General features: G+C 48.0%; 1 protein-coding gene across 1 annotated transcript; it reads right to left on the minus strand.

Moving 5' to 3' along the window:
* Positions 1 to 7,262: 7,262 nt before the first annotated feature.
* On the minus strand, positions 7,263 to 9,589 carry Mt4 (metallothionein 4). The gene is made up of 3 exons (XM_047529468.1): positions 9,499 to 9,589; positions 8,034 to 8,099; positions 7,263 to 7,523 (listed from the first exon to the last, which is right to left on the minus strand). The coding sequence occupies exons 1-3, from the start codon at positions 9,527 to 9,529 to the stop codon at positions 7,432 to 7,434; spliced, it is 189 nt and encodes a 62-aa protein (XP_047385424.1). The 5' UTR covers positions 9,530 to 9,589; the 3' UTR covers positions 7,263 to 7,431.
* Positions 9,590 to 10,514: the final 925 nt, after the last annotated feature.

A 10,514-nucleotide genomic window follows, 5' to 3' on the forward strand; every position in this document is an offset into this window, starting at 1 on the left:
GCTCTGCTTTGCCTAAATGAATAACATGGTGATGGATTTCATATCACAAATATGTATTGAGCAGTGCCTTAATCCAGACATGAGAGGCACAAAGCAGAGTAAGATAATGTCCATTTTGTCCAGGAGTCCACATCTGGGTGGGGAGAAAGCTGTTTAATAAAAATCGACACAAGGGCCAGGCATGGTGGTGAATGCCTGCAATCCCAGCAACTCAGGAGGCTCAGGCAGGAGGATCCCAAGTTTGAGGACAGTCTCAGCAACTTGGCATCTCAAAAAAAAAAAAAAAAAAAAAAAAAAAGGTTGGGTATGGGGATGTGGCTTAGTGGTAAAGGGCCCCTGGATTCAATCCCCAGTACCAAAAACATAAAAAATCAACATGTGGTAAGATAAATGCTACTAAGAGCGCATAGCATGGGAGAACCCAGAGCTTTTTACATAAACCAATCTTTCCTCTGTCCTTTCCTAATTATTAGCTTCCCAGATATGGGGATGGGGCAGCAGCTTGAACTAGCATTAAAGTTCTCTCACACCTTAACTTACTTCAGTGTTTCTTAGCTGTGGGTGATTTTTGCCCCCCAGGGACATTTGGTAATGTCTGGAACCAAGAGTTGTCATGCTTAGTGCTGGTGGTGCTAGTGGTGGCCTTATGGTGCCATACCTTTGGCATCTGATGGATAGGGGCAGGGGTTGAGCCAACCCTGCTTTACTCTATCCTGTAACAAACCTGCTATGATTCTTAACAGCCCAAACATATAGGGAAGGGGGTCAGGGGACTCAGAAGCCTTGCTTTGCAAGTTCTGACTCAGCCTCAGCTTGCAACTTTGGAGTCAACCAAATGTAGATGGCCACGCTACCCTGGCCTCCCTGATGAAGGTGTTGGGACTCAAATATGAGAACTCATTGGGGATTCTTTTTAAAATATTTTTTAATTGTCAATGGACCTTTATTTTATTTACATGTGGTGCTGAGGATGGAACCCAGTGCCTCACATGTGCTAGGCAGGTGCTCTGCCACTGAGCTACAACCCCAGCCCCAGGGATTTTTTTTTTTTTTTTTTTCTCACAGGCAGGTAGGCGGTGAGACTGACTCAGAAAGGGACGGGAGTTCTTTCTAACCTGCATCTATTGCAGTCAAATGGCCCAGACTTTCTGAGATGGTTTCAGTTTCGAAGACTTTGTCCTTTCCTTGTCTTCAGAAGTAAAACTGACAATTCAGGTCACTTGTGCCCAGATTTTAAAAAACACCTCTATCTTCCCAGCTTGGTCTTGCTCCCCAACCCCCTTCTCTTTCTTCCCTATTGTAGAAAACTTTGGGAAATTTTAAAAATACATGTAACGTTTCAAATATAAAGATAGAATCCTACACTAGACACTTATTTATAGTGATTTTTCCTTGCTCCTCAGTATATTATAAACATCGGTCCATGACATTAATTTCACTTCTACAATTTTATTTTAATAGACTCATTCCACAACTGATTTAGTGGACCCTTTGAGACATTTTTACTGCTTCCAAATCTTCACTATATAATTTATATGTAATTTCACTTTCAATAATTTTATATTATAATTTCACTTTATAATTTATGCTGTTATAAGCATTTTGATAGCATTTGTATGTGTAAATTCATGACTTTTTTGCCTTAGGATACAACATTCCTTAAGGTAGATTTTCTGTCTCAAAGGATACATATTTTTCCCTTTTCAAATGTACTTATTTATTTTGAAACATGCTACTTGAATAACTTTTGGAAAATTCTGACAAATATAGGGAAAAAGAAAAACATTATCTCTTATCTGTGATTTGAACACAACCACTATTGATATTTTAGTATAGTTCATTCCTCTATTTTGTAGTCTATGCAGTTTATTTATTTATTTCAAATTTGCTCAGAGCCCAGTTTGTAATCCCAGTGACTGGAAAGGCTAAAGTAGGAGGATCACAAGTTTTAGGCCAGGCTCAGCAACTTAGAAAGACCCTGTATCCAAAAAGAGAAAAGAAAGAAAGCCTGGGATGTAAAGCACTCGTGGGTTCAATTCCAGTGCAAAAAAAACCCCTTCGGAGTCAGGCATGGTGGCACATGCTTGTAGTCCCAGCAAAGGAGGAGATTGGGACAGGGAGGACGACTTGAGCCCAGGTGTTTGAGACCAGCCTGAGCAATATAGCAAGATACTGTGTCTAAAATAAAAAAAGAAAAAGAAAAAAAATTGCATAACTAATTGAAGCCCATTCTCTGTTTAGAATGTTACCATAACCACTTCCTGTTTTTGTTGTTTTGTTTTGTTTTTGCATTTTTAATGTTTGTATCATATCCAATTGGTTGCATGGACCCTAGCCTATTTGAATATTTTAATAGATTTAGACTTTAGGTTGTTTCCATTTTTCCATAATTGTAAATACCACTGCAATGAACCTTTTTTGTGAGTGAGGTTTCTTTCTTTCTTTTTGTTTCTCCCTGAATCTGTGGTAAATTCTTTCCCCCCTAGTGCTGGGGATCAAATTCAGGGCCTCCCACAAGCCAGGCAAGCCCTCTGCCATTGAGCTACATCCCTTGCCCTAAATTACTTAGATTTCCAGAAGTGAACCTATGGGGTCAAATCGGAAGAACATTTTTGTGGTTCTTTCATGAATATCTTCAAATTATTTAAAATTTTTGTGCTCTGTGAATCTGAGAGGTTTTCAGCGGTCGCCTTAAGTTGGCCTTTGGGGAGTTTATGGCGAGTTGCCCTCCCAGCGGCCGCCGTGTTCGAGGGTCCTAGGCTCTTTCTGGGCTCCAGCAGTCCCCAAGCCTACAAGATCGAGGGCACGATGCTCTCAACCCTAGTGCTGCTCCGCAGGACTCGGGTTACTTCGGCGGCACCTGCTACTGGGCCCAGTGCGCCCCCTGCAGCCGGCGTGAGGGATTGCGCTCCCAGTCCTGTGGCCTGCTCTCCTGTCACACCCTCCTCTGGTCTCCGCCAGTCCAGGTTTGGCCTGACTATGTGGAGAGTGCGTTGGCCTCTCTGAGACCTTCCTCGTGCCCTAGGCAGCACAGGAACACAACCCATGACGCGTAGAGGCTCCTGACAGGCCTCTCCTACGCCAGGCGGCTCTGCATGAGGAAAACCCCTCCTTTTCTTGAGCTGAGCTCTGTTGCCTTGGCGTTTCTTCTTCCAACTCCAGTTACCGTTCAGGGCCACGTGCAGCCAATCTGCTTCCCTCTTGCTCTCCAACCAGCTCGTTTTACCTCAGGGTCTTCAGGCTGCTCTATCAGCTGGTACCGCGGGAGCTTGAGGTCCTTTGCTTCCCTGTTTCCTCATCTGTAGAATGGAGATAATAATCCCTTTTGTGTGGGGCTGTTGCAAAGATTAAAAATATTACCAATAAAAAGCCTAGTTCAGACTTTCAGCTCAAGACAGTAGACTGAACCCGTGGATTTACCTCTCCTTCCTGAACATCCATTGAAAGAAACTTAAAGAAGGGCAGGTTAAGAAAAAGAAAGAAAGAAAGAAAGAAAAACCATAAAATTGCTGCCAGGAAGATTTACTTGGGACAGTACATTCGTGGATCAGGGATTTTAACATATTTCTGGAATGCAAGAATGGGTCAAATCGCATTGATGGGTAAAGGGGTACAGAGAAAGTCATAGCTCCAATCAAGTCGTAGAGATGTCTGAAAATGATTTTTTTGTGTTTTGTGTTGTTCTGGTGGGTCAAGGTCAAGATAGGAGAGCAGAGTTGGGAGGGAGCAGAAGCCAGGGCCTCAGTGGGCAGATCTGACTGTAGAGCTGCCACGTGGTGGTCACGTGGCCTCTTTCGCCTGGGTGTGTACAGCTCCATTATTTCCTCCACTGTGAGATGCTCTGGTTTCCCTGAGGAAGTGGGGTAATCGGTGTAGGAAGCTCTGGGCCTTCAGATTGAGCTCAACCCCAGAGCACAGCTCCCTGCCTTTTGACCATAAGGTCTGGCCAGGCTTGCTTGCCAGCTCCCCACCCACACATGCCAAATCCAAGTCAGAGGGTCAACAAGCCCCACCTGCCCCCACAGAGCTTGCTTTCAGCCGAAAGCAGCAGAAATCATTCAAGAAAGCAAGCTTAACAATGAAACCCTTTTAACTCATCAGAGATTCAGGAAATTACTTCATTTACAAAATAAAAAGTAGAATATAATAAAGAAATATTCAAAAAAAGTTCTTATGTGTTTATATGTGCTTGACATTTTAATTCTGTGTGTGTGTGTGTGTGTGTGCTGCTAGGAATGGAACCCAGGGTCTTACAAATGCTAGGCAAGCACCGTATCACTTAGCTACCCACCCCCAAGCCCAATTTAACAAAATTAAAAAAAAAATCAATGAAAGGGTTACGAAAGGCCAAGATCCAAATGACAGATCTAGTGTCTGTTATGGGCTCTCTTCTTTGTTTACAGGTGACTGGAGAGAGAGAGAGAGAAGCACCAACTCTTGTGACTCCCCTTATAAGGGCACAAATCTCATTCATGAGGATTTCCTTCTTAGTCACCTTCTAAAGTTTCCACCTCCAAAAACAAAAATCACATTGGGGATTCAGGTCTCGACATAGGAATTTGGGGAGTGCACAATTTAGTCCAAGGCACGTGTGCACACATGCGCGTGCACACACGCACATTTGAGAATGTGAATTTATATGAGTGATGTGAATTGCTGAGTATTATAAAATATTGCTCATTGTCTTGCACAACTTCTATAGTTAGCATGAAATCATGAATATCCTGGAAACACAAAATGAAATGCAAAGAAAGGCAAAAACACGCATGTAGCACCCTAATGGGAAGCGATGGTGTGCGACTCTTCCACACTTAGGCTCTTGGAGAGAAAGAATCAGATGGGGTGGCTAATTTGCATTTTCTCTCCCTTTTCCCATTTGAAACCTCCCTGTGCTTTGAAAAGACTTTGTGTCCATCTCTGATTTTGGCCATGGGACAATCCATAAATTCTCTTGGCACTCAAATATAGTCAGTTTTTGTTTTGAGGACTTAAGGCAAGAGATGGAGAAGTGTTTTCCTGGGGCCTGAGAGATGTTAGTACCAGGAGCAAATGTTTAGAATTACTTGATTCACAGTGCCAGACAATACCAGTTCCTGAGTTATGGAGGCTCCAGTGTGTTCTGTAATAAATTTGGGGTTTGAGGGTGGTGTACTGTGGGCTCTCCAAAGCATTGGCACGGACCCTTCTGGCCTGGGTCTGGGTGGTATGGCCTGCAGCCTTCTCTCTGCCCCACTCGCACAGCATAGGCAAGAGTTAGCCTCTGAGTCAGGCAGACTCAGGTCCCAGTCCCGCCCGTGACTTGAAAAAAGCCATTGAATCTGTCTGAGCCTTAGCCCTGGTATCTGTGAAGTGGGAGTTGTAACAGGTTTCTCCTCCAGGGTGGTTAGAGCAGGCCAGCCCCTAACATTCGCAAGGCCTGAGGCCAAAGCAAAACAGAAGAGGGCTTGCAACCGCCTTCTCTTCCCACCTGGCTGGTTCCACTCTAGTAGACATCAAAACCTGTGCGGCCTACTCACCATCCACACATGGCCTCTCCTGAGAGCAGTGCCTTTGGCCATTTTCAGGTCTAGGAGTGAATAGACTCATGGCATGGTACCCTCTCAGAAGGAAGAAATGGGAAAGGGTCATACGCAGATTCTGGAATTGGGCTCTAGGGTTTCAGAACATTATCCAGAATGATAGGAGCTTGAGTGGGGCGGGGGGACTTGACCTGTGAGGAGGATGACCCGAGACAGACCCGCTGAGGCCGGGTCCCACACTGTCTGGCTCTAAAGTAGTCCTGATTATTCAGTTTATAGACTGCTTAGCACCGTACTTGGTGTGGCATCTCTAAAGGCTTTGGGATGACACGGGATGGCATCCCTGTGGTCCTGAGGTTGCAGGGAAAGTAGCCAGCCTGCTTGGCCAAGACAGGAGGCCCTTGTTCTTCCCAAGACACCCACGAAGTTTGCAGTTGCCAGAGTGACTTGGCAAGAGCCTTCTTAGAGACCAATAAACAGAAGCCCAGGATGAACTTAATCCCACTAAAATCCCTACTATTTGTGTAGATGCTTGGCTACAGTTCCTCCCTACACCCTTGCCAAAAAGGTACACTTCTCAGTTGAGGAAACTGAACCTCAAGAGGTTAAGTGACTTGGTCAAGGACATCTGGCAGGGAGGGGTGGGGACCAAGGCCTTTCCCTTGCACTGTGATGTGTCTAAAGCACAACCAGCCCGGGGAGACCCAGCTGATTTCCACACAGGGGTAATGACTGAGCAGGTTGAGAAAGTGCTGGGTAGGAGGAAGCACGCTGTTAATCCTGCTCCTCCTTTTGCTGACACTGAGCCTGTCCCCATGGGATACCCTGGAGCTGCCCTGTGACCTTGGAAAGCACTCCATTCTCACCTGCTCTGTACCTGAAGGCTGCTGGAGAGAGGCCGGCAGAGGAGAAGACACTGGTTCAGGCCCTTTGTGGGTGCCTCTCAGCTGGAGGGTCATGGTATAGTTGAGAGGCAGAGACCATCCCCGTCCCTCTGCCAGCCTCCAGTGACTTCAGCCTGCGCAGTTGCCCAGCTAGGAATCATTTCTTAGGAAGTCCGCCTGGGCCATTGTTCTTGCACCTCCACCAGCTTCTCCTTCCTGTCCACATCTGCCTGGTCACCAGGCAAATAACCAAACCAGGGCCGTTAGTACCCGCTGTGTGCTGTTGGCCTTGGGATCTGTTCTAGCTACACACAGACTCTGCTCATGACTCATTCGCTGCTCAAGTTCACTGAACATCTACTTTTGCATGATGAGGCACTCTGGACCAGCGCTAGGCCAGGAAGTTCAGGCTAAGAGTGGGTTCTCCGGAAGCAGACTCTGTACCCAGAGCTGTGTGTTCCAGAAGGGACCCAGGAAGCACTCATAAGGCCATGGGGAAGCGCCACAGGAAGGAAGGAAGCCACAGGGGTTAATGAGCGGGTGATCGCTGTGGACCATGTGCTGCTGGAGACTTTTGGGAGACAGCTCTCAGAGGAGCGCTGGGTACTTATCCATCAACTCGTTTCTCATGGGTTAAGGGCTATTCCCAGGGGTATTAGCTTCCCAGTGCTCATGACTGGCTCTGTGCAGGGCCCCAGCACACCTGTGCAACAGGAGAAAGCCCTGAGCAGGGTCACAGCACCTTGCAGTGAGCAGTCACTTGCAGGAGGGGTCCTGGGACCAGCAACAAGATCTGCCAGGGAGCCAGCCCTTCTTGGTCTTGCTGGGCATGGGTAAAACAATGTTCTGAGTCACCAGACGACCACGAGTGAAAACTTTATTGCTCCAACCACTTTACATGAATGTCACCAACAACACATTTGGGCAAATATATAAAAAGCACAACTTATGGTACAATCATTTCAACCTCTGGACTCATGCACTGTACAGACGCTTCCAGGATCTCTCCCAGCTCAAAAGGATGGATCTCAGGCACAACAGCTGCACTTGTCCGAGCCCCCTTTGCAGATGCAGCCCCGGGCACACTTGGCACAGCCTGGGGGACAGCAGGGACAGCAACCTGCAAGGGTGAGCAGATGAATGAGTCAGCTCTGGGTCCACTCTTCCATCTTTCCTCTGTCCCTCCCATCACTTAGAGGAAGCAGGAGTGTGAGGACGAGCCTTCAATCCACATGAGAAATCATGGGGCAGGAGACTGTGGGACATCAGAGCTGGAAGGGGACCTCAGGGGTCATCCAGAGTCCACCAGAGTCCCAGAGAGGGGAAGGGGTTTGCCACGGCCATGGACAGTGGCAGATACAAGACTGGAACCCAGGGCTCATGGCTCCAGGCCGGTGCCTTAGCCTCTTTGCCACTGGACAGGACAGAGCCTTCCCGCAGTCCCCTTCCTACTCCAAGCCCCATGGATGCCGGCGGGGCTGCAGCCCTGGGGAGCGCTGCCTCAGGTCTCATCTCAGATCCCTTCCAAATGAGCACAAGGCCCCTCCATCGCACCAAGACTGGATAGTTGAGGATGGAAGATGGGACCTTTCCAGCTCCCGGCCATGGGTGTCCCTTGCCCCATACTCACTTTTGCGACATGTTTTGCAGCTGCAAGTTGTACATTTGCAGTTGTCTCCACAGATGCAGATTCCTCCTAGAAGAGAGGACAGAGCCACCTGAACACAAGGACAGGTGTGGTGGGCCGCAAGCCTGCGGCAGACTCTCACAGTGGCAGGGTCCCTGCACCGTCCTTGCGGGGTCACTGCTGAGCATCCCCCTGTGTTGGGGACCGTCCAGTGGTTCCCGTCACCGGCCACCAGCCCCGCCAGGGATATTTGTTAAAAGGCACATTCCTGGGACCAAACCCTAAGATTGTCTGATTCCTGAATCGAGTGGTAAAAGCAATTAGTATTTTTCAAAAGCACAACCAGATGGTTGGGTGTCTGATCAGACTTGAGAACCTCTGGACCAGACCAACACCAGTAAGCCCAGGGTTCCTGGTAACTACTGAAGCCTTTTATACTCTCACTAAGTCAAGATGAACACCCTGAGTGCGGAGGACAAAGGGCAAGTGACATAAGCCCAAAATGAGCAAAGAGAGCCATACCTGGTTTTCATACATAAAAATCACCCATACTTTTTTTTTTTTTTTTTTTTTTTTTTGGCAATACCAGGAATGATTGAACCCAGGGGTGCTTCACCACTGAGCTACATCCCCAGACCTTTTTTTATTTTTTATTTTGAGACAGGGTCTAAGTTGCTTATGATCTTGCTAAGTTACTAAGACTGGCCTCAAATTTGTGATCCTCCTGATTCAGCCTCCCGAATCCCTTGGATTACACGTGTGTGCCACCATACCCAGCCACTTTTTTTTTTTTTTTTTAACTCATCCCATCTATTCTTTCAGTTTCAAAATGCTGGAAGCATCTGTCTCTTTAACATATTTTTGGTACGGATATGTGCTGTAAAGAATGAGAGAGGCTTATGGGACTTCTAGATACCATTTTCTAAGGCTGTGAAATCCCAGGATAGTTTTGAACCAGACCTCCCTCCTTCTGATCAACATACTTCTGTGGAAATAAGCAGTTTTAAAGACTTAGGGGTCCACATAGGCTGCTAACAACTACTCTGACGTCTGCAAGTGCTCAATGGTTTTAGCATTTTCATAGAAACCCTGGGATGTGAGCAGCTGGGAATGAGTAATCTCAGTTTACGGATGAGGAAACCAAGGCCCAGAAATTGTAAGTGTGGATGAGTGAATGGCAGCAGCATGGCAAGGGGCCAGGTTCTGGGCCAGAGTTCTTTCCCTGGACCTGGTGGCTGCCCCCAGGGTCTGCAAGTAGGAAGACCAAGGTTTTCGGGTCTCCTTCTCGGCCATTCCCTGTGCCAGGACTATCAATTCCAGCAACTCAGACTAGGACCAACGTATGGAGCTGCCCCAGAGGTGGCCAGTCCAGGACAGACCTGATTGGTGACTTCTGATTGTAGTCCGCATGCTCCGGGCAGGGCGCTGGTGCTAGGCTCCAGGACCCCAGGTGGGCCTCCTTACTTACCAGACATGCAGGTGCAATCCCCGGGGTCCATGGTCCAGGCTGCAGGTGGCTCTGATGCTGTTGTGGCTGAGGAAGGGAGGCTGAGTGAGCAGTGGCTGGAGGCTCCCTATTTAAAGCCGTGTAGGTGTGGCCTGCAGCTCACTCCACCTCTCCCTGGGGCCAGACGCCCTGCACACGGCCCAGCCAGACGCTGCAGGCTGGGGGCTGGGCAAAGCAGGCAGAGCGGTACAGTCATTTGGGAGGTTTTCCACAAGGGTATGAAAGATAGAGACACAGGCTTCCCCAAATTGCCCACAGCCCCGCTCTTCCGCACCTGTATGAACACAAACTTTCCCAAATTGCCCGCAGCCCCGGTTGTAAAAATGGTAAAGAATGTATAAACACAGACCTCTCCCATCTTATCTGTGAAGGCCAGGGGAGCTGACCCGAGAACAAACCTTGCTAACGATAACCCTCCTCCCGGAGGTCAGAGCGACTCAGAACTTAAGATAACATGCTTTACAATTGTATATGTTAACTAATTAGAAAGAACACTGTATAACTGCTTGCCTTTTATTATATAAACCCTGCTAACGAGGGCTGGGGGCCTCTCTCAGCGTCACTGGTTAAGGACACAGAGGACCAGGTTCGAACTTGCTAATAAATGACTCTTTGCTGCTTGCATTGATCGTGGTCTCTGGTGGTCTTTGCGGGGTCTCGAGCCTTCGGGCACAACAGGTACAGGTGGCTGCACCTACTCTACCTGCCCACCTGCCAAGGTGTCGCAGAACCAGGCTCAGGTTCCAGTTGGCAGTTGAAAGCACCCAGCCTCCACGTCCTACCTGCTGTATGATCTGCCATGTCCACTCCCTGCTTCGCTGGGGCTGCTCCTGCCCTGACTCGAGCCTCTTTTCTTTCCCTGGGTTGACCCTCTTCATGGAGAAGGTCAATTAGGGGCAGTCTCCCACCTGAAGCTTGCACGCAGCCTGTCCTCCAAGACCACACATGGGGTGGCAGAATGCAGAGAGGACCTGGGA

Source organism: Sciurus carolinensis, chromosome 16 (genome assembly GCF_902686445.1).
Source record: "Sciurus carolinensis chromosome 16, mSciCar1.2, whole genome shotgun sequence".
Lineage (NCBI taxonomy): Eukaryota > Metazoa > Chordata > Mammalia > Rodentia > Sciuridae > Sciurus > Sciurus carolinensis.